General features: G+C 35.5%; 1 protein-coding gene across 34 annotated transcripts in view; it reads right to left on the reverse strand.

Moving 5' to 3' along the window:
• Positions 1-24,423, reverse strand: part of EPB41L3 (erythrocyte membrane protein band 4.1 like 3) — a 125,856-nt gene that overhangs the window by 30,255 nt on the left and 71,178 nt on the right. For all 34 annotated transcript variants that reach the window (XM_039339129.1, XM_039339131.1, XM_039339135.1 and 31 more), the window contains exons 2-10: positions 23,275-23,471; positions 21,777-21,974; positions 10,549-10,653; positions 9,319-9,361; positions 7,986-8,061; positions 4,956-5,174; positions 4,537-4,624; positions 2,159-2,311; positions 852-949 (exon numbers count right to left, since the gene is read on the reverse strand). In XM_039339129.1, the coding sequence (XP_039195063.1) occupies positions 852-949; positions 2,159-2,311; positions 4,537-4,624; positions 4,956-5,174; positions 7,986-8,061; positions 9,319-9,361; positions 10,549-10,653; positions 21,777-21,974; positions 23,275-23,460 (1,166 nt within the window). In that variant the 5' untranslated portion in view covers positions 23,461-23,471. The remainder of the gene's footprint in view (positions 1-851; positions 950-2,158; positions 2,312-4,536; positions 4,625-4,955; positions 5,175-7,985; positions 8,062-9,318; positions 9,362-10,548; positions 10,654-21,776; positions 21,975-23,274; positions 23,472-24,423) is intronic.

Here is a 24,423-nt window from a genome sequence, read left to right on the forward strand (position 1 = left end):
TTTTTAACACCCTCAATTCCTCCATGAATCACAGAAAGTACTGGGAATGATGGGCACATAAATGATACTGTCCAGGGTCCTGGCTGCCTTCTGATTCCAGGCTGTGGTCAGAGCCTCCACAGGACCATAAAGAAGATCTTGTGGGACATCCTCCAGTTCCCTCTAGAACCTGAGTGCATGTATCAGTCACCAAGAGTGAACCATTCCAAAAGGTCTGAGCTCCATGGGGAGGAGGGCAGAATTGGAAAATCTTAAGGATAGTAAGCCCTGGTCTCACCATGACAGAGGAAATAATGATAAATCTTCCACCAGATCATATTGCCATTGCTGCAACTAGAAGATCATATCCACATGGTGTGTCTACTTTCCCAAGCCAGGCAATAGATGACCTGGGATAGGCCCGCGGCCATCAAATCCATGAATTTGTTATCATATACTTTTTACTGGAAAGCTTGTTTGATCTCTTCAATGGAAGAGTGGCTCACTAAGTTGTGACAGTATGCTTCAATGCCTAGAAAAATTTCATTTGGTTCAAACTTGAGTGTAACTTGATACATGGATTGGTACCATCTCCAACATGTGGGGTTTTCTCTCTCTATAAAATCTGTATTTTAATTTTACTGGGTATCAAAAACAGAACAGATGTTTAGTAACATGGCTTTCAACTATTCTTTTGAGAATTTACTTAAATTTTGTGATTAATAGGCATGGTGTCTTTCTATTAGATTTTTAAATTGTCAGGCATTATCAGAGGTCAAAAAAATGTCATATCTGTTTATATACCTTTGACCAATTTATTCTTATTTCATTGTGACAGACTTTGAAGAAACTCATTAAAAAGGACTTTGTACCTGAAAAATGTATGATGTTCAACACATACTTTCCATAAACGTTTTGCAGCACGGTGATTTGGTAGTTTAAATCCAATTGTACTTTCAAACTGCTCAAACTAGGAAAGAAAAAAAAATAATTACTTTTTTAATTTCTAATAAAAATATATGAATTCTTTACAATGAATTATCTTTATAGATTCATATCAATATGAATATATTACTTATAAATGGACTAGGAATTCACAGTCAAGGTTACACATTAGCACAGGTTAATTACAATAATTTGGGCCATGAATTTTATCTGGCTTTTAACCCAATGCTTTTTATATTACTGGTTCTTTTATGTTACATTCTTATTTTGAACTATTAATTATTATAAGATTTAATTTGATCTCATTTAAACAAATAGGTTTCAGGACACTGTATAGTTGTAGTAATCCATGAAATCTTATTTAATATGAGAATGTTATATGAAAATGTTACAGAAGAAGAGAGAGAACAATTAAATATAATGTCATAAAATATCATATACTGGGTTCTTAACCAATAATTACAAAAAACAGTAAGCTCTAGTTTCTTATCCAACCAGGTCTTCCTCCTGTCTCCCAAGTTCATCCCCAAATATCATTAATGTTTCGCTGGAGTTTGAACCTGAAGATTAGTTAAGTTCTGCTGCTAGTACAGTTTTATGATTAGGTGCAGTATTTACATCAGGCATCTTGGGTAACAGTTTGTAACACAATTCATTGATTTTAATATTTATAATTGCCCTACTGCCATTGTGAGATGGGCAACCACTTAAATTATACATACATACATACATACATACATCCCAAGATGATGCTGCCTCTCTAAAGGAAGCTACAGAGATTTAGCTTTCTATTATACAACAGATTTTCACCAGTGTTCTCCCTATCTTCTATTGTATCACCCCAAATAGAGTGATGGATTCCCATTGGGACAAAAAAGGATTGATTGCTACCGGTAGTATCTGTAGTTAGGATAGCAATATCGGTTGTAAGCATTGCACTACCACAATAAACAAAAATAATAACCACATTTAAATTAATAACAGACAAACCGACAATAGATAAATAAAGTATAGCATATTGGATACTGTATTACAAATCTCTGTTTTTTATCCTTGCAGAAAACAGAGAGGAGTTACAGCAGTGGTATCAAGTAAAAGGGAGAAGCTGAAAAGTCAAGTTTCAAAATATTTAAAGGCCAATGTATAAATACATTACACGGCATTAATTTCTAAAGTAAAATTCAATATATAGACATAAGAAACATGAGGAACAATTTCATTCAATTTTACTTACTTCACCTGGTCGAATTTTGATGTAGAAGTTATTCCTCTTATATGAAATTTTGAGAACCTTAGGCCAAGCAAATCTGTTTATTCTGAGTCTGTCTCGATAAATCAAGAGACCACTTGCACAGACACCTAACATGATTTCAACTCCTTCAGAATCCTGAAAAAAGATTGGATATTTATTTTAATCTAAAATCAATTCCACAGGTTATTTATCAGCTATGATATTCATTTTCACTATATTTTTTCATAATTTTAATAATGCACATAATATTATTCTTACAAGCATGGAGTGTTAGAAAAACACAATTAAAATGTTATTTATTTATTCTTGGCATTTATGTTCATCAGCTAGATAGAACAAAGTTTATTTACATCCTATGAGACCATGTAAATTAAATATCACATTTTTACCATGTAGTCAAAAACATACAGAGAATTTCCAGAGGAAACTAAGTTTCTTATGCTTAATGAACAAATCATAATTTGTTTACATACATACATATACAAATGATATGTATGAAACCCCTGTGCTAGGAAGAAAGCTAATTATTAAACATATAATAATACATAATTACAAATATTTAAATTACATAAAGTAATTGTTGAAGTAACTTGTTTCCTGCTTCCTCTCAACTGCTACTTCCTTTTGGTTATTATCTAATAAATTACTGTACATTTGGAATTGGGGGGACAGAAATTGTATATTAATATTCCTGCAAAAGAAAACAATTTTCAATATAGTTGCTATCTTTAATCATCTTTAGACTATTACACAGGCCTCAATGATCTCAATTTTGATATTCATACATTTTTAGAAAGATATAATTATATTATTCTTTGAATTTTTTTGATAGCTGTATTGACCAAGATTTTTGCTGGTTATTTATTTGCCCAAAGATGCTTATTTAACTTATATTTGTTAATGACAATTAACAAAAGGTGAAAGTTAAAGTTGTTTTTTACTCTTAATTTATGTATTTGCTTGCAAATTGCCGGAAGAGCTTTTGAAATTATGCATCTGGCTCATTTTAGAAAATATTTTATTCAGAATGATACTGGAGCATTGATACGATCCAAAACTTTTTAACTTCTTCATCAACTATAAATTGTCAAAAAAATAGCCAGTTTGATCTATTAGTTAAGACACCAGGCTAGAACCCAGGAGACTGTGAGTTCTAATCCTGTTAGGCACGAATGTTGACAGTGTAACTTTGAACCAGCTACTTTCTCAGCCCAACTCACCTCACACAGGATTGTGATTGCGAGGAAGGAGCATTAGGTATGTTTGCCGCCTTGACTTATATGTAAAAGTAATAAAGACAAAATAAAAAAATCTAAAAACATGAATACAATAATTTTACTAAAGCCTTATGCAAATAATCTTTTTTTTGGGGAGAAAGATAGTTTAAAAAATAAATATGTTAATATTAAGTAATTTAATTAAATGCATAATTTAAAGGAAGATCGATTTTTCTTAGTGCAGCTGGTTAGTGAAATCTTTTACAGCAATGCTAAGGACTACTTCAATGTAAGGGACATAATTAGCTACAAAGCTAAAACTTAATGGTTCATTCATGATCAATAAGCTGACATCAAAATTAAACTGAACCCTGTAAACAGTCATTTAATTTAATATACCACACAGTAACACTTATAGGGTAGCAGGAAAAGGACTTGGAGAAGATATTCAAATGCTGTGATTTGTATATATCTACAAAGATCAAAATCACAAATATAATAGTTTTCCTGAAATATTCTATGTCGATGAAAGTTGAATTTTGAAGAAGCAGGAGTGTGTATTGATTTAACATTGAAGACGACCATAGATAACCAAAAAACCCAAATAGATCACAGAATAAAGAGCCACGGTGGCATAGAGGTTAGAATACAATATTGCCGTCTAACTCTGCCTATTGCCAGGACTTTGATCCTGACTTATTCAAGATTGACTCAGCCTTCCATCCTTCTGAGGTTGGTAAAATGAGGACCCAAATTGTTGGGGGCAATATGCTGACTCTGTAAACTTTTTAAGAATGCTGTAAAGCACTATGAAGCGGTATATAATTTTAAGTGATATTGCTAAATCAATCATATTTTTCATTCAAGGTATGAAAGCCCAGCCTCAATAATACTGTTTTTAAGTGCAAAATACAATATAATTATTTAGGTAGTGGTTAGTATTGGTAGAAAAATAGAAAAGGGAAGAAAGTGTTATCAAAACTTGTTTTTTGTATTTTTTTACTTATATTTTATTAGTAATTATTAATGTTTTGCTTTGTTTATTGTATTATTATTCTTGTTTGAGTTCTGTTTAAATAATCTATCAAACCTCATGGAAGACTCATGAGGTCGAATTTTTAGACTGCTGAATAAAATATATACCTTGGCATGATGTAGATCTACTCCATACATAGACAGTTTTTTGGCATTTTCCAGAAAGTGCATCTCTGCTTCTGCAGGTGTCATTCCCCTAAAGTTAATCAATATGAAAAAAAACCACACACATAAAAACAAGTGAAAGTGAAATTGCTTCATGAAAGAAACTATTTTCTTCAAAATGTAGATTCTCCATGCATGCCTGTGCATATGCTAAAGTCAATGAGTTGGCACTTTTGCTAAAGCGATACAGTTTGCTATATCAAAGGGATTTGCTTTAAGTGGAGGTATTAAGGCAGAAAGTTTTGGTTTTTAAAGCTAAGGCACCTGAATGAATAGAGTCAAGACAATTTGCACAGCAAAGTAGACCAGGACTTTCCATGGGCCCATTATTTATATACATAGATTCCCATTGCATGTCTCACCTATGGCTTTTATGAAGCTCTATTACTTTATCTTCCAATTCTTTAGTATGATTTGGTGCAAAGCGGAATTCATTGACATAGTCACTCCCATATTCATCAGGATCATAATCTCCAAGCTCTGACTGAACTGTATAGGAGCCTAATAGTGCAAGTGTGACAAAAGAACATGGCAATCGTCCAGACACAATGTCATCTCGCAGCTGCAAGCAGAGATAATACCTGCAACAAATTTATATTTTAAGAAAGCATATTAGCATTTATCAATTTAAGGAGAAGCATTTTTAAATTTATACTGATTCATAAGCAAATACACAATTTATATAAAATGCATTGCTGTTTTTAATGGACATAAAAAACAGGAAAAAGAAATACTGTGTGTGTGTGTGTGTGTGTGTGTGTGTGTGTGTGTGTGTGTGTGTGTGTGTATAAAGCACTTCACACTCCATAGATACATACACACAAACTGGAAACTAAAATAATTGCCTGTATCCAAAAATATGAACAATTGCTGAAATGCTGTTTGCAGCAACAGCTTTATTTGTTATACAAGGTACAGCAAGATCTTAGTAAGTGGCAATTTCTATTTTTTTTAGTTATTATTAACTAAATGAATAATTGCTCGCAAATAATTTCATCTATTAAGGTCAACAATAATCTATTCTGAATTATTCAACTGAATCTTGAGAATTTTTGCAAGAAAGAGTTCTCCATTAGAAAAGCCAACATAATGAAAGAAAGATAGATCAGTTTCTAGCGCCAGGCTAGAAACAAGGAGAATGTAGTTTCTAGCCCTGCTTACGCATGAAACCCAGCCCAGTTAAGGACAGACTATTAGATATGTTCATTGCCTTGAGTTATTTATAAAAATAATAAAGGTGGGGGTATAAATAAATAAAATAATGAAACTTACCATAAGCTCTTTAACATATCTTCCAGTAATTCCCCATGTAAAAGTTTAAAAACAAACAAGTTGGGTTTCCACATACACTACACTTGGAAGCACTCATTGCCAAGAAATCTGGGAATTGTATTTTTTAAAATACAGTGGGGGAAAAAAGTATTTAGTCAGCCACCAATTGTGCAAGTTCTCCCACTTAAAAAGATGAGAGAGGCCTGTAATTGTCATCATAGGTAGACCTCAACTATGAGAGACAAAATGAGAAAACAAATCCAGACAATCACATTGTTTGATTTGGAAAGAATTTATTTGCAAATTATGGTGGAAAATAAGTATGTAGTCACCTACAAACAAGCAAGATTTCTGGCTCACACAGACCTGTAACTTCTTCTTTAAGAGGCTCCTCCACTCATTACCTGTATTAATGAACTTGTTATCAGTATAAAAGACACCTGTCCACAACCTCAAACAGTCACACTCCAAACTCCACTATGGTGAAGACCAAAGAGCTGTCGAAGGACACCAGAAACAAAATTGTAGACCTGCACCAGGCTGGGAAGACTGAATCTGCAATAGGCAAGTAGCTTGGTGTGAAGAAATCAACTGTGGGAGCAATAATTAGAAAATGGAAGACATACAAGACCACTGATAATCTCCCTCAATCTGGGGCTCCACGCAACATCTCACCCGGTGGGGTCAACATGATCACAAGAACGGTGAGCAAAAATCCCAGAACCACACAGGGGACTAGTGAATGACCTGCAGAGAACTGGGACCAACATAACAAAGGCAACCATCAGTAACACACTACACCGCCAGGGACTCAGATCCTGCAGTGCCAGACGTGTCCCCCTGCTTAAGCCAGTACATGTCCGGGCCCATCTGAAGTTTGCTAGAGAGCATTTGGATGATCCAGAAGAGGATTGGGAAAATGTCCTATGGTCAGATGAAACCAAAGTAGAACTGTTTGGTAGAAACACAACTCATCGTGTTTGGAGGAGAGAGAATGCTGAGTTGCATCCATACCTACTGTGAAGCATGGGGGTGGCAACATCATGCTTTGGGGCTGTTTTTCTGCAAAGGGACCAGGACGACTGATCCGTGTACAGGAAAGAATGAATGGGGCCATGTATCGTGAGATTTTGAGCGCAAACCTCTTTCCATCAGCAAGGGCATTGAAGATGAAACGTGGCTGGGTCTTGCAGCATGACAATGATCACAAACACACCGCCCGGGCAATGAAGGAATGGCTTCGTAAGAAGCATTTCAACGTCCTGGAGTGGCCTAGCCAGTCTCCAGATCTCAAGCCCATAGAAAACCTTTGGAGGGAGTTGAAAGTCCATGTTGCCCGGTGACAGCCCCAAAACATCACTGCTCTAGAGGAGATCTGCATGGAGGAATGGGCCAACATACCAGCAACAGTGTGTGCCAACCTTGTGAAGACTTACAGAAAACGTTTGACCTCTATCATTGCCAACAAAGGTTATATAACAAAGTATTGAGATGAACTTTTGATATTGACCACATATTTATTTTCCACCATAATTTGAAAATAAATTCTTTCCAAATCAGACAATGTGATTGTCTGGATTTGTTTTCTCATTTTGTGTCTCATAGTTGAGGTCTACCTATGATGACAATTATAGGCCTCTCTCATCTTTTTAAGTGGGAGATCTTGCACAATTGGTGGCTGACTAAATACTTTTTTGCCCCACTGTACATATGGGATTAGGAGGAATAGAAATCTACACTTCAAAAATTTTGTAGGGTATTCAATGCCTCAAAAACTGAGCTGTGCGATTCCTGAACTCTGCAATAAGAATAAATGTGAGTGACTCTAAGATAAGCCCCTAGAAGTTAGACTGAATTTCAACTTCAACCAGGAGTGAATAGAGGAAGTAACAACATCTCAGTAAGTATGACAGCTTTCCCGTTACTTATTATCAGCTCAATAACAGAATAACAAGAGTTGTAAGGGACCATCAAGGTTTTCTATTTCAACCTGGTAGGAAACCCTAGAACTTCAATGATTGAAATCAGCTGATCTTGTAGCAACAATTTGTTAGTTAAGCAGATTATATTCATAAAGATTTTTTTTTTAGAAATAATTTCTGTTCAATGATAATGTATACCTTGTAATATCTTCAGAAAGTTGGGCAGGATCTGGAGGGTAGAATTTAACATTGAACGAGAAATACCAAGCACCACCTAAAATAAAACAAAGTACTGTTGGGGTTCTCTGTCTTCTGCACTCATTATAATTATTTACTGAGGTAGATATTGTTGTTACTTTCAAAACTGATGCTTCCTTTAAAATTCTTAAAGCCATTTTTTTCTGAGACCTTTATTCAGCAACCATTCAATTATCTGAGGTTTCCATAAAACACTATAGGCAAGGATGTTAGGTAATAGTTAAATAATAAAATAAATATGGAAATAACCACATGGATAAGTAGGTGTGGTCTTGAAAGGGTAGTTTGAATGGCAACACACATTGCCATTTTGTTTTTTAAAGGCTGTTGTATGGATTTTATTCTGAAAGTATTGCTCTGACAGCATCAATCAATAGATCTTTTAATCCCATTTTAATATTTTCCCTGTTTGCTGCACTCTATTTTAACTGTACATGCAATGATGGATATAGATGTTGAAAGTAAGTCAGGTTCTATTATTAAAACCATGGGTCATCGGTTCCTTTAGCTATATACAAATTCAGCCAACCAGCCTCCTTGGCCTTTGAATGGTTGCTAAACAGGGTAATTGTTAACTGAGGACTACTGTATAAACTTCCAGAATTGGGATATGGTTCTTAAAAACCTAATATAATAAGCTCTTTAGAACCTAATATAGTACAGAACATTTTGCTATATTACATGTAGTTCTTTTCTCAGCTACCACCATCATATATGAATAATACAGTACTAATCTTGAATAGTATGGATTTAGGCTAATAATAATATCATATTAAATGTATTGAAATATTTTATACAAAGATTTTAAAATATTCCTAGTTATCGGCTTGGTTATTTATGGGACCTATTGCGTCCATAGTATCTGCCCAACCAATTTGATCCTGTGAAGTTTGTGCAGTCCAGCTCCTTCAATTAAATACCATCATATACTGGGACACTGGAAAGAAGTCTTCTCTGTAGCAGTGCTGCCTTCTGGATCCAAAATAGTTTTCATTCTGCTATTATTTCAAAGAGCCATGGCAACTTGGCTTTTCTCTCCGGACTTTTGCAAAAGGAAATGAGACCCCCTCCTTTTCACTGCCCTTATCATCTTTTATCTTTAACATTTTATTGATTTATTCTAATTTCTTTGTTGTGAGCCATCTAGAGTTGTTGAGAGTTACAAGTTAAATATATCATTATCATCACCATCACCACTGAATGATTATTAAATGATGCCTCCCTCTTTAAAAATATAGAATCTACCTCTGATAAATGACTGATAAAAACTTACTTCGTATCTGCTTTTTAATTTCTTTAGCTGGATCCAACCAATTCTGGGAAAAAACATTTTAAATATTTAAATTAGATGTGCAAACACTTTGATAAATCATGTTAAATTACAAGTGAAATATTAAAATTGAACTAATATGAAACACTTTAAGAACCAAGTAATACCAGTATATTTCAACTGAATGACACTTAATTGTGTTTAATTACTTTGGTCAAACCACTTTAGATTTTAGCAAATCTAAGAACATGTACCCAATTCATCCTAAGACCTAAGCAAATTCCAGTTTTCTTAATTTCAGCTTGTATCTATAATCGAGATATAATGATTAATCTTACAAAATAATTTCATCATATACTTTATTATTATAACTAGTACAAACAAGGTTTAAGGGTATATACCAAAAATAAAAGTGCATTGTAACATCTTAAGATAGCAGAAGAGAAGAAAAGAAATTGGAGAAAATAACAAAATATAAATAGCGGAAATATAAGTAGGATGACTATCAAAGATTTTTTTTTTACAAAATAGTAACAGGTGCTTTGAGTGCAATTCCAAAACATCTGGAACACTACTTGAACACCAATGGCATTGACAAAATCACTATCAATCAATTGCAAAAGGCAGCTTTATTTGTAACAGTTTACTTCCTATGACAATCAGACAATGATTGTCTGCATATCCCAGGTCCTTGGAAAAGATTTGACATATGGATAAACATGTCAAATCTACAGTCAACCTAGTTTGGACTTTCTGGGCTTAACCAGTAACATAAAAGCAGTTGCATTTTCAATCAAATATTGCTTGCAAGAGGCAATGATAATCTGTAAATATATTTCAGGTATTTTTCATTCTTAAGCTCTCTCATAAATATTTCAACAATAAATGTTAAGACTGTCAAAGAATTGTTGAAATGATGGGGGGATCTTGAAGGAAAAAAAGTAAAAAAAGATCAATGAGATATGTATTAATGAGTAACTGTAAGGCTACACTTTTTAAAAATGTAATCCATCTTCAAGAACATGCAACACTATATGTGTGTTCTTAAATCTCAAAATCAAAATGAGATGTAATAATTCTTTTGAATATTTCAGTGTGCATTACCTATCAGGAGTTCAGCTATAATTACGATTAAACAAAGCACTGGTCTCATTCTATAGTTGCTTATTCTTGGATTAAATATATTTTCCCCATGTTATGTCATGATTTTCTGTAATAAATGGTTAATTTTACCTTCTGATTTTCCATATCTCTGTAAGTGAGTCCAAAATAATCTTTTTCCAAGAGGTTCAAGTGCTCACATACTTTGTCAAAAAGAATCTGGCCCTTTGAGCGCTTCTACAGTCAGGGGAGAAAAGAAAATCAGAATGAGTTTCAAGCTATCTTCTCCGTGAATATCCTAATTTTTTTAAAAATAACACTGTATAGAATGTAGAACTCATCAAGCAAAATTAAGCTTAATATATATATTATTTATTCCAGGGATCAAACTTATTTCTTATTTGGTGAGAAGTATATTTATAATGTAAATCATTTATTCTAGTTATCCTAAATCAAGATACCGATACGCTGCAACGTTATGAAAATATTATCTTTTCACTTCATTTCTGAAAATGCAATTCAAGTAACATTATGAGTTTATGCCTTAACACTAAAGTTAGTTTCCAAGTTAATGTTATATGAAATCAAGCTGTTTTAATAGCAATCTATATTCTCCTTAGAGAAATGCAATTATGTCCTATACTGCTATATTAATTTTCCCAATTGCCTGAATCCTCCCACATTTGCTCTGATCTTTCTAAGAATCTCATTCAGTAAGTAGAAATTCAAATTATTTTCAGCTTACAGTAAGCATGAAAATACAATATAATAATTAAACAAGAATATGTTTATATAGTTTCCACAGTGAATTTTACACTCTTAATTTATGTGACTTTGAATAACATCTATTAACTAAATATTCTGTTACTTGAAGAGAAACAGCTATCATAACTCCTTTTTACAATATATTGGGAAATAACACAGAAAGATGGTGTAGCTGTTGTTAAGAGCTCCCTCTAAAGCAGGGGTGTCAAACTGCCAGCCCACAGACCAGACATGTCATCTGGAAACCACGCCCACCCCATTGCCAGCAATGGCAAAACCGTCTCGATAAGTTGCGCAACATCACATGACGTCGCGAGTTTGATATGTCTGCTCTAAAGCCTTAATTTTTAGCTAGCTCTTCTGCTCCTACTTCATCCCATTTTACTTTCATCTCTTTTACTTTTCTTCTGCTGGAGATCTGCATTTTTTTTATTTTTACTGTAGACTGATATTTTTATCATGTCCGTCATTTATCCAGCTGCTACAAAGCACAACAACAGCAACAACTACAATAATAATAATAGAGTTGGAAGGGACCTTGGAGGTCTTCTAGTCCAACCCCCTGCTCAGGCAGGAAACCCTATACCAGGGGTTCTCAACCTTGGCAACTTTAAGACTTGTGAACTTCAATTCCCAGAATTCCTCAGCCAGCTTTGCTGGCTGAGGAATTCTGGGAGTTGAAATCCACAAGTCTTAAAGTTGCCAAGGTTGAGAACCCCTGCCCTATACCATTTCAGACAAATGGTTGTCCAGTTTCTTCTTAAAAACTTCCAGTATTGGAGCATTCAACGCTTCTGGAGGTTGTTCCAACCTGCTTGCTTATCCAACAAAGGGATGAGGACTTAAAAAACAAAAACAGCAATAGCATAGCAATACCATAGCACTTTACAGCTTTCTCTGGGTGGTTTACAATGTAGAAGCAATATTGCCCCCAACAGTCTGGGTGCTCATTTTATTGATCTTGAGTCAACCTTGAGCCCCAACAGGATCGAACTCCAGTCTATGGGCAGAGTCAGCCTGCAATACTGTACTTTAATCACTGTACCATCAGTATTACTGACTTCACAACCAGAAAATGCCTACTGACGGCACAAACAGAATTATCTAGCTTCTAACCACAGTTAACAATGAATTGGACACTCGAATAAAAGAGACTTTTATTAAGCTTAAACATAGGCACCCACATACTGCTGCTAAGTCAGTTTAAACAAGCTTATGCAGAGATAATTGTGATTCAAAACCACGGTAATAGTGGTAAAAAGGTAGATTCTAATTTGGAACCTTAAAAAAAATAAGTAAAGAGATCTAAGCCTATATCCAAAGCAAGTTTTACCTTCCCAGGAAGCATTGGATAAAACAAGTAAATAATTACTGCTAATTACAGCCAATCCAGATTATTTTATTTATTTATTTGACTTGAATGTTTCCCATCTTGCCTAGAGGCGACTTTGGGTGGCTTACAAACATTAAAAGCCGGTAAAACATTAAAACAATAAATCATAATAATATACAATTAAAAGATGGGGAGGAAGGGAGCAAGATGCACCTTGGGAGAAGCAGGTTGTTTTAATCCGTTAGCCACCTCCACAGTGATGCACCCCATTAGGGTTCCAGGCCAACTGAAATAGCCCTTCATGCCCTTATGGAAGGTCCAAAGGGTGAGTGAGGATCTCACCTCAGGGGTTACATTTTCCAAAAGACAGGCGCCATGGCAGAAAAAGCTCTTCACCTAGACCCTGCCAGCCAAATTCCTCGACTGACAAGGTCCGTAGCATGTCCCTTCTGCTGGTGTGGGTGAAGGAGGCCGATCCCATGGGGTGAGACGGATCCTCAGATTGCCTGGACCCATACTATGGAAGGGCTTTAAAGGAGATAAACTACACCTTGAATTGTAGCTGGAATCAGCAGCCAGTGCAATTCACAGATTATCGGCGTAACATGGGCCATTTTAGGGGTCCCAAGAATTGCCTGTCCTGCCACATTTTACATCATTTGCAGTTCCAAATACTCTTCAAGGATAGTCCCATGTAAATTGCATTGCAATAGTTCAAATGTGAGCTGACATTAACTGTAAAATACTATTATAATTTAAAGAACTCTTAATGGACTAACAGGCTCCATTCTCTATAGCAGGGATCCTCAACCCCCAGTCCCTGGACTGGCACCGGTCTGTGGCATGCCAGAAACCAGGCCACATAAACAAGTGAAGCCCCATGCGTGAGATGCAGGCAACATATGAAACCATGCATCCTCCAAGCTGTGGAAAAACTTTTCTCCACAGAACCGGTCCCTGAATCCCCCCCAGGCAAGTCTTGAAAATGACTTAACCCCCCCTAAAGTCACTGCCTTAATCATTTTACTCTACCCAGAACCCATACTTCAGAATATTTCAGACCTTTTTTTCTGTCTTTTTTTGGAACCTCTGTCCATTTTAATAAGGGTTTAATTGAGCAAGGGAAGTCCTTTATTCACCAATAGCAGTGTTGTTCCAAGATTCCTGGAAGTTATAATATAATTTACCTTTCCTTATTTTCTTGGACAAATTGCACCTTTGGGTTGGATTCCGGGTGGCAAGGAAATGCAAAGAGCTGATGCCAATCAAAATGTGATTGGGGCACATTTTTTTTAATAAATTTTTATTAAATAACAAAAAAAGAAAAAGTTTAAAAACATTGAACGTGGTAAATCAGGCTTGACCAACATCTCAGTTCATTCCTATTCATAATTAATTAAACTCTATACAAAAACATCACTCTAAACTCAATCTTAACTTATCTCACCACAGTGACCTCCAAATTTTTTCCCTCACCATTTATAAAATTTATTCCATATTTGGTAAAAATCCATAACATCCTGATTTTTGAGTCTTTTAGTTAACCTATCTAATTCTGCGCAATGCATAATTTTATAAATTAAAATTTCCTCACTAGGTACAGCTGTATTTTTCCAATTCTGAGCGAACACTATTCTTGCCGCTGTAACCACATGAATAAATACATATCCTCTTTACTAACATTTTCTTCAACAATTCCTAACAAAAATGTCTCAGGCTTATATTGAATATTTTGTATGCTCATTTCTGTTACCTATTTCCAAACCATACGCCAATACTCTGTGTTTCCTTACATGACCACCACACATGAAAAAAAGTGTCCCTTTCTTTTTTACATTTCCAACATAAGGCTGAGTATCCTTTATACATTTTGGCTAGTCTTGCTGGAGGGAGATGCCATCTATAAATCATTTTATACGAATTTTCTTTATAGGATGACGCCAATGTAATTTTATTGTTTCGCATCCATATCTGTTGCCATTGATCCAAATTAATATTATGTCCTAAATCCATCGCCCATGTCACCATTGTTTCTTTAACTTGTTCTTCAAATAACCTATGTTCCAATAAATGTTTATAAATATTCTTTATTTGTTTTTTCTTCGGACCAAGCAAAATTTTATCTAGTCCCGTATCTTGTCTATAAATACCCCAATCATGTTTATCTTTCGAATATCTTGCTTGGATCTGGAGATAAGACCCCCCACTCTTTCTCTATTCCTTGTTGTCTTAACTCTTGTCTAGATTTTAAAAGACCCTCTTCCGTCAAAATATCTTTGTATCTAATAACCTTATCTTTCCTAAGCAAGTTGGGGTGTATAACTGCTTCCGATGGAGAAAACCAAATCAGGATCTTTGTATAGTATTGTGATTTAACTGTATTCCAACTTTTAATTAACCCTTGCCGCACTTTGTGCTTTAAAAAATATTGACAGTTTCTGCTTTGCTCCTTCCACATATGAGCATGCCATCCCTGTTGAAGATCAAAACCCTCTAGCTGTATACATCTATGATTCTCTAAAGTTATCCAATCGCTAGTCCAAGATAAGGCCGCAGCTAGGTAATATAATTACCTATACAAATAGTTTCTAAATTTAAATATTTACGTATACAAATAGTTTCTAAATTTAAATATTTAGGGATAGTTATTTCTGTACATTGCTCTTCGATCAAAGAAGATAATTATATTAAATTAATACAAAAAATTAAAGTTGATTTAGAGCGTTGGAGAAATTTACATCTTTCATTACTGGGGAGAATTGCTGCTATAAAAATGAATATTCTACCTAAATTGATATTTCTGTTCCAGAATATTCCAATTTATTTGGATAAGAAATTTTTTAAAGAGTTAAATAAAATAAGTTTAGAATTTGTATGGTCTGGTCAGAAGCCTAGAATAAAACTGAAGGCACTACAAGAACGCTAAGGAAAGGGGAGGTCTAGGCTTCCCTAACTGATTGAGGCACATTTTGATAGGCATCAGACAGTATCAGGTCTACTTAGTGCAAAATGGACATTCCCTCCTGGCTGGGCTCGAAAAAACTGTCAGCTGGAAAAGCCAGCAATTCGCTGGGCACAGATGCAGCAAACCTATCTTTAGGAATAGAGTCTCACACCCAGAAACCTGTGGAGCATGGCCCCTGAAGGCCAAAAGATATTCCCGGATAACAATCACTACGACCTCTACCCTACCAGCCATAAAACCCAGCTGGGCACATTTCCAGAAAGGAACTCCCTCCTCTAGTGTCAGCCAGGACTTGGTGTCACATGCCAAGATTACCCTACAAATTAAAAATAATAAGAGTAAACAGAAGTGAGGATTCAAAACTGCAGCCATTTTCTCCCTCAGTCAGCTTCTATACTGTGAAAGGCAGCGGCTGATTTGCAAAATCAGTTGAATGGCTCCCATGAAGAAGAGACTCTAAACAAATCCTTCTCTCATTGAAACACTCTAATATTGCCAGCATGTTCAAAATAAAGTCTTGTTTTAAGCAATATCTGCAATATACTGGAATGATATATCAGTAGATCATGTTCAAAAAGAAGCATGGAGATTACATCCAATAGAAGGACAGAACTGTAAGCTTCCCATATCTCTGTATCCCTCTTAAATAAAAACCTCTCCAGGAATATTACAACAACAACAACAAACCAAAAAAAAAAAAAACAAGAAGTAAGCCTTCCTGAGTAGTGCTATAACATACTTTTTCCCAGAATAGGTTTTTTTCCTCTCATTTTATAACTGTGAATGACATGATTGTGAGAGAATGTCTGTCCTCTGGAGGTTTTGGACTTATTTACTTACTTGTAAAATTTATTCACCCATCTTACAATCATAAAAAGGTAAAAAATATAGAAAAGCTAAAAAACATAAAATATTGTAGAGATTCAATTAATGAGTCCCAATTAAAACATGGGATCGGAGGGAGTAGGATGAGAAGTAATGTGAGATAAGATCTGTTATTAATCTATCAACTACTTCCCATGTGAAACTCCTCCACTGGAGCCTAAGTCAACTGGGAGGAACAGGTCTTTAAGCTCTTGTCGAAGTCAGGAGGATTAAAACCGACCTCACTGGGGGGGGGGAGATGTTTCAAAGGCCAGATGCAACAGCAGATGTGGCTATTTTCCTGGACTCTGCCAGCCAAAATACTCTGGTTGATGGGCTCACAGCATGACTCCTCTGTCAGCATCCTGGGGCTGGCCAATCCCAGAGGTATGAGACGGTCCCTCAAGTAGGTTACTATAAAAAAACTATAGGGCAGAGAGGAACATAATAAAAAGTAAATGCCTATAGCTTATTGTAGCCAAAAACTGGATAGTAATTTGTAAATTGCAAACTCAGAGAGCAGCTATGCAAATAGACATTATTAAATAAATTTGCACAGAAACGATGCAAAACTGAATACTTTCTCCTTTGGATTGCAACAGATATAATGCCTGTATATTTTATCTTCATTTCTCTGTGTCAAGAGCAGCTATACTGTAGTAAGAAATGCATAGCATACAGTAATAGCTTAAGAAGTTGCTTATTATTTGCCATATTCTTCGTGATGTCATGCTCTGATAAGTTTAGCTGTTAAGAATTAGGTGACTGCGGTGCAAAACAAACAAGCTCAGCAGTTAAGTGGAATAATCATTAAGAAATGCAACGACTTGTTGGGCTAACAATCTGAAAAAGCCAGTACTAAGCTAAGCAAACAGCCAAACAAACATTCAACAAAGGACAACCAATTCTTGATAAGACTGTGATAAGACTGATTTTGAGATCAGATCAAATTAATTTTCACTATTTTAATTTTATCAGTGAAAATAATTCAGATACATAGCTATTAATATGCTTTTAGTAGGAAAAGCAATTGATTACTTTGCAGGTTGTTAGCTTGCTTATAAGTCAAATAAATTCAAGTGTTGGAATTGAAATGACGCTCTGTTCTGGACGTCATCATTTCAATCCAGAAGGCTCTTATTCCAATACTAAATCAGTCATCTGTCTCCTGGGTCTCATCATTCCAATATTACAAAGCACTGCTTCTCTAGCTTCTTTAATGTGGTCTAGTGCTGTGATAGCTTTCGCTTTTTCATAGTAATTTGACATCTGTGATTGATATAATTTCCAGAGTTTCTACATCTTTTTCAAGGTATAGTCTTTTATTCTTGTAGCATATATGGGAAAAGCATAGAAAGTGACAAGTAGCTGACAGAGAACTCTAAATGTGTTTAGAAGAAGCACAGGATAAGTGAGATAGGAAACAGAACTACATGTTCTTTTAAAAAGCTAGAATTAGTTGAAATGAACAATTTCTAACATGCATGTATAATTCATTCTCCAAAATGATTTAATGATACTAGCAATAATTGAATGCCAATCCCAGCCTCTATGCATACACACTCAACCTGGAAAGAACTTTGAAAAAGCTATGTTTAATGTTCAGAACATCAAATGATATATAACCATCAATTCCAGCAACAGTGCTTCTGTGTGTGCTGATAATTGTAATGTTAATTACCTTTTTAAGATCACATTTAAAATGCTACATAAAATTTCTAAGCAGGTATGGAGGTAGAGGTTGTCTAGTGGTCCAGGTGACCAAAAAAGATTGATGAAGGGAGGGAAGGAAGTAATAAAGAATGGTCTAACTACTGAACAGTTACATTTATCTTGCATGCTAGTAAAATAATATTCAAGGGTTGGCAATCCAGATTTCAACTATGTATGGAATGGCACTGTCAAATATATAAACTGGATCTTAAGAGTCAGAAGACCTGAGATCACACTATTAAAATCTAGTGTTTAATGGAAAAAGTAAGGAATTTGACAAATATTTTGATCCTTGCTTTATTGATGATACAAAGATTGACTGTGTAGACCATTGGTGTAGTGCACGGGTTGGCAACCCGTGGCTCCAGAGCTGCAAGTGGCTCTTTGAGCCTTCTCCTGCGGCTCCCAATCCGCCGCCATTTGCAGAGAGAGAGACAAGAGACAGAGAGAGGCACTTGCGCTTCCCTTCCCTCTCTCTCTGTGTGTGTAAAAAAGAGAGTAGTTTCATGCTGTTCTCCGACAAGCTGACAAGCTTATTGGGCGGGGCTCCTGCCTTTGCTGCATCTCCGTAGAAAGCAGCAGCTTTCTTTCTCTCTCTCTCTCTCTCTCTCTCTCTCTCTCTCTCTCTCTCTCTCTCACACACACACACACACACACACACACACACACACACACTGAGGGGGGGAAGAGGACTTGCAGACCAAGGGCAGGAGAGAGCCAGCCCAATAAGAATGTGTGTCAGCTTGTGGGAGAGCAGCGTGAAGCCAGTTTGCCAAGTGAGCAGAAGATCGGAGAGAGGGAGAGAGAGGGGGGAGAGAGGAAAGAGAGAGAGAGGGAGAGGAAAGAGAGAGGGAGAGAGAGAGAGAGAGGAAAGAGGGAGGAGGAGAGAGAGGGAGAGAGAGAAAAAGGGAGGGAGGAGGAGGAGGAGAGAGAGAGAACTCATGCACAGCAGCCTCTATTTCTTTTTAATTAAACTCTTCAATCAAGCCTTTCCCCTTCCGGCGCGTATGCGCACACACGTTTTGCGGCTCCCAGTGTTTTCTTTTCTGTGGGAAACGGGTCCAAGTGGCTCTTTGAGTGTTTAAGGTTGCCGACCCCTGGTGTAGTGATTAAGGCACCAAACTAGAAATTGGTAGATTGAATTCTAATTTCGCCGTAGGCATGGAATCAACTGTTGCCTTTGGGCAGTCATTCACTCAGCCCTAGACAAATCTGAAATCTTTCTAAGAGAACTGCAGAAACTCATCCAGGCAGTCGCCAAGAGGCAACAGTGACTCAAAGGGACATAAACAAAAGAATCATCCTTAAAACATGTCATCTTATCATCCTATACAATGATTTGTTTGATTGCCAAAAAGCAATAGATGGAACAGAATACAGCACAGATAAATGATTCAAAACTGAAAAAAGTGTATTAAGATTGTAAACTGTCTTCTAATTTATTTAGCTTATATGCAAAATATATAATAAGAAATCCTCATTAAAAACTGGAATTAAAATTGTTGGGAGCAATATAAACTTCAGATATGCTTTGTATCCATTGTCAAGGCCATAGTTTCCCAAGTTGTAACATATAGCAGGAGAAATGCACCATAAAAAAGACTGAGCAAGGAAAATCTGATGCTGAAAATTGTTGCAAATAGATTATTCATTACCAGATGAAATAAAATTGCTTATTGGAAGCACTGATAATGAAGATAATGCTTCAATTCTTTTGACACATAATGAGAAGGCAAAAGTCACTGGAAAATACTTCCACTTGGAAAAATTGAAAGCAATAAAAAAGGCTGATAGGAGGCAAGATGATTAGATACTATCACTGATGATTTAAGCAGGAGTTTGTAAGAACTCAAGGGAGATGTTACTGACAGAAAAATGTGACAAATTTCTATTCATCGTCTCATAGATATGAACTACAGCAAACAAATCTATAATAGTTGCTGGATGTAACAGCTACTTTAGATAAAGTAGAAAAGGCCATAATCCCAGCCAATCAAATATCAAATATTTTTGATTTGGCATCCTAAAATAGACAGGTAATCCCAAACATATTAAGAAAGAAACTGTGGGTTGCTCCTCCAGTATAGAGACAAGATGACAGAAGTTAAACACCCTCCTTTTCAATATAAACCTCCAAATTACAGTAAGGTCACTTCTCTTCTTCAATAAAGGAAGTGGCCCATGTTGCCTATAATATTGATAAATGTTGCACTATTATATTTTTCTAAGATTCTATTCAGCTTCAGATGTACAAAATGCTGCAGATTTGGCACACTGTTCCATTTCTTTTATATATGGGGATTTCCTTCAGATTGGATCCATCAAAATTACTTCCAAGATCAATGGTGACAGCAAATTTAACAGGAAATGCAGAACTTAAGTTTCAGCTATCTTTCAGCACAAAATCAATGACTTATTTTTTTGAGAACTATTTTCTCATAGTGCTACATCAGAGCTTAAAGAAAGTCTATCTAGAATGGACAAATGAGTAAAGCCAGCCACATAAAAGTACAACAATGGAAGTACAATCTCAGATATGTGTTTTCCTTATTTTCATTGGACAGCTCCCTATTTTGATCATCTTAAATCATGATCTGCTGGACAGCTCCTTAGCTTCTGCGACAAGAAATTGAATCACTTGGTGGATGTGGGGCATAGCAACCGGCACAATACAATAAAATGTTGGGTATAAATCTGGAAATCTTACGACGTTGTCACAACTATTGTTGGCTTTGGCCTCCATTACTTTTTTAAAAAAGTAATCCTATTACCTTGGGACAAAAAATTCTCCAAATCAATTATACATTATAACTTTGATTGTTCCAAATCAAGTAACAATTAATTTAACTAATGTTTTATACAAGGATTTATTTAAAAAATATGATTGCAGCATATCTTGTTTCATAAGCTAATGAGTTCTGAACAATACTGTAATTTTGCTCACAAATAAAATGCTCTAGCTCTTTGATCAATTTATTGCCTTTCCCATCTCATATAGACTTTTTTGAAATAGAATATCTTATCCAAATCTGTAACTAGTACTCTAAATATAATGTACAAAACCATTTATTGTCAGGCATTATTATATATTTTTAAAAAGCCTTGACTGAGAAAAGCCCTTATACTGCAGCCTTCAAAAAAGACACAGCTAATGGATCCTAATATGTCCTGAGGTGCTATTGTTGTCTTTTATTTATAAAGAGTATATTCTGCATGAAAACTTTAATTACCAATAATTATGTAAGATTTTTTGAAAGAGAATATTTCTCATGTATACTATTGTTTCCCGTCCTTTACTCCTTCTGGTATCACAGGTATGTGTGTGTGTGTATACATACATACACACACACAAACACACAGAGATGTGTATGCTAAAATTTTTTAGATTGCTAACAAAGAGTTAAAGGGAGACTGGGATAGCAATCCAAAAAAATTTAGCACACAAATGATGTCGCGGTAGCGACTGCTGGCTGTGAATAGCCGTAGATTGGGCTGATTCAGGCAAAAGATTTCTTCCTCCCATATTTGGGCCAACAGGATGCATCAAAAAAACACTAAACACAGATGTGTATATATTTCCTTATTGAGGGAGGCATTCTGTTTAGATATTTTTTTTAAAAAAGGAAATTTCACTGGAATCACTGTACGACCTTAAATTACCTAATTTAACATTATGTGCATAAATCTATCCCGTAGAAGTTCCTCTCTTTTCATTTTTACCTCTACTTCACAGCCATATTCAGAGCCATCCAGAAGGATTACTTTGCACTGCATATTTTTTGGTTTTTTCACAATCTTTAAAGGAGATCGGGAGAGTTTGCTTGAGGATGATTTTTGAGAGAGTTTATCGTCTTCAAACTGCTGATATTCCAGCTGCTTTGCCACTGCGGCGGCAACTTCAAGTTCTTTGTCAGTGGCCTAGAAACAGAAAAATTCAATTCTTGTTTCAGAATAAAAATAGGCAGTCAGAGCAGGCTTTCAGAATCATGGAGCATAACCAGGCATCTCTTTGTAAAAGCCTGTTCAGAACCCATTTTAAAATAAGCATATAAACTGTATTGTAAAAAAGATAAATCACTTATTTCATAAATTGTGAAGGCATTTTAGGTTAATGAAACCACTATTCTGCTGTTGTATAGTTTTTTTTTACACAAGTGCTAAAGGAAACCGCAATATAGTTGCTCATTTAAAAATAAAGTCAAATAACCTGAATAGAAAAGATCCAACACTGCAATGATTGTTAAACAACCATGTTTCATTTCAGAAATCTAAGATGTTGTAATAGTCCGAAAATATGCTCCAAATCAAGCGGTTGATCTTTTCAGTACCAACAGTATTTTTTTTAAATAATGGCTTATATTTGTGAGATATATTAATCATGGAAAATAAATTCATACTGACTTCAGTAAATACTTTACTTTAGAGCCAGTCCAGTAACATGGAACAAAAAATACAAGCAAAATCCAACAACAGATCTAAATTATGTTAGATATTGGAGATCCTCTCCTTTTCATAACAGCTAATGGACTGAAAAATATCAATTTTGGGGGGCAGACAATTGGACTCAAATTACCCTCCAAATATGTGTCTGAAATAAATTTAAAAACGTATAATATAATTTTCCTACTTTACACAATAAATGCTTATTTATTTATTTATTTATGAGACTTATATACCGCTTTAAGTGCAAGCACTCTCTAAGCGGTGTACACCAGTAAGCAATGTATATATATATTTACATTGTCCCCAACAAACTGGGTCCTCATTTTACCTACCCCGGAAGGATGGAAGGCTGAGTCAACCTTGAGCCGGTGAGATTTGAACCGCTGACCTGCTGAACACAGTCAGCTAAAGTGGCCTGCAGTACTGCACTCTAACTGCTGTGCCACCTCGGCTCACCTTATCATTATAAAATTTTAGTAAAAATAGCCTTAAAAGAAAAAAGCAACACTGAGCATTTATTTTGTTTTGTTATATTTTCTAGAATCCATTTTGATTTCTGTGAGTAACAATGTGCTGGCTCTCTCAGCAAATGTGCTACCTCTCTCCAAATGAACTGGACTATCATTTCTATAAAATTCTCATGGAAGACTACTGCAGCTCAAAATGATGCATGCTATAATATTTTATTTCTAATGCTTGTTACTATAATAATCCTAATCTCTAACACATTAGGTTAGTGCCATATTGAGGAAGGGTGATTTCCTAAATAACTTGCCTGTTCCGTTTTTACAGGAGTGCTATGGGCTGCAACACTGGGAAATTGTTCTAATGCATTCTGGTGCTCTTCCTTCACTTGCTGTGGCTGCTGTTCTTGAGTTACTTTTTCTTGTTGCCCAGATGTTTCTTTCTGCTCTTGATCCTGATCGTTGGATTCAGAGTCTGAACCAGATTCTGTAGTCATAGTTGATTATCCTACAATAAAAGGAAGAATCATGAGATTCAGAATTATAACAATCTAAAAAGTATACAAAAAAGGTTGATTTATAAAATATCTATATATAATACTATTTATACCAATATTGTTACAAATATCATATTATAGTTCACTGACTAGGATCACCTGCAGGTGATGAACAAGGGACTTCTTTCCATCTAGTCACTATGTCCAACTCTACCCTCCCTTCACATGGAGTTAATCTGAGCAACGACTGGATAATTTATTTTGAATGCAGGATGTTCCTAACTCCAGTTAATGAAAGTACCAGATAGAAATTAATTTGCTAGGGCCACAATGCTTGCTCAGAATTGCAAAATACAATAAAAACCAATCAGGTAAACAATAATTCTTCATGATATCTCAGGAAAATCAAATATCCGGTTCTGCAAGTATTCCTGCTGTTGGAGAATATATCTCTAGCTGCATGAAGCTATCTGCCTGAAGACGGAAATATATGAATTGGCTAGAGACTCTTCAAATTCCTTTTATTCCGATGTGAGATTTGCAGAGAAGTAGTACTGGCATTAATTTTAAAGTTAGTTCAATGGTCTAAACTAGCCAGGGTTTTCCTTTTATACAAGGAGCCATACTCATGATTGCAAATAATCTTGCTTCAGACCTCCTGCCTGAAGGAGTATAGTCTGGGGAGAGGTAGAGCAGTGCTAAAGCACAGCCTTGAGTCTTCAACCTTCTGTGGCATTCAACTGCTGCACACCCACAGTTTATAGAACTTTCTAGATTAGGCAGGGTGCAGTACAAGTTGCAGTACTAGCATGACATGTATGTGAAGGAAAATATTTAATTCCAATATACAACCATGAGAAAGTGCAGGATATGCACTTAGGCAAAGGACTAAGTAACAAAATAGGTGCAACAGGATAGGGGTGAAAACTGCGTAGCTAAATTAAGAGTGAGGGAAAAAGAGAA

Source organism: Crotalus tigris, unplaced genomic scaffold, assembly GCF_016545835.1.
Source record: "Crotalus tigris isolate CLP2741 ecotype Arizona unplaced genomic scaffold, ASM1654583v1 scf7180000017731.4096049, whole genome shotgun sequence".
NCBI lineage: Eukaryota > Metazoa > Chordata > Lepidosauria > Squamata > Viperidae > Crotalus > Crotalus tigris.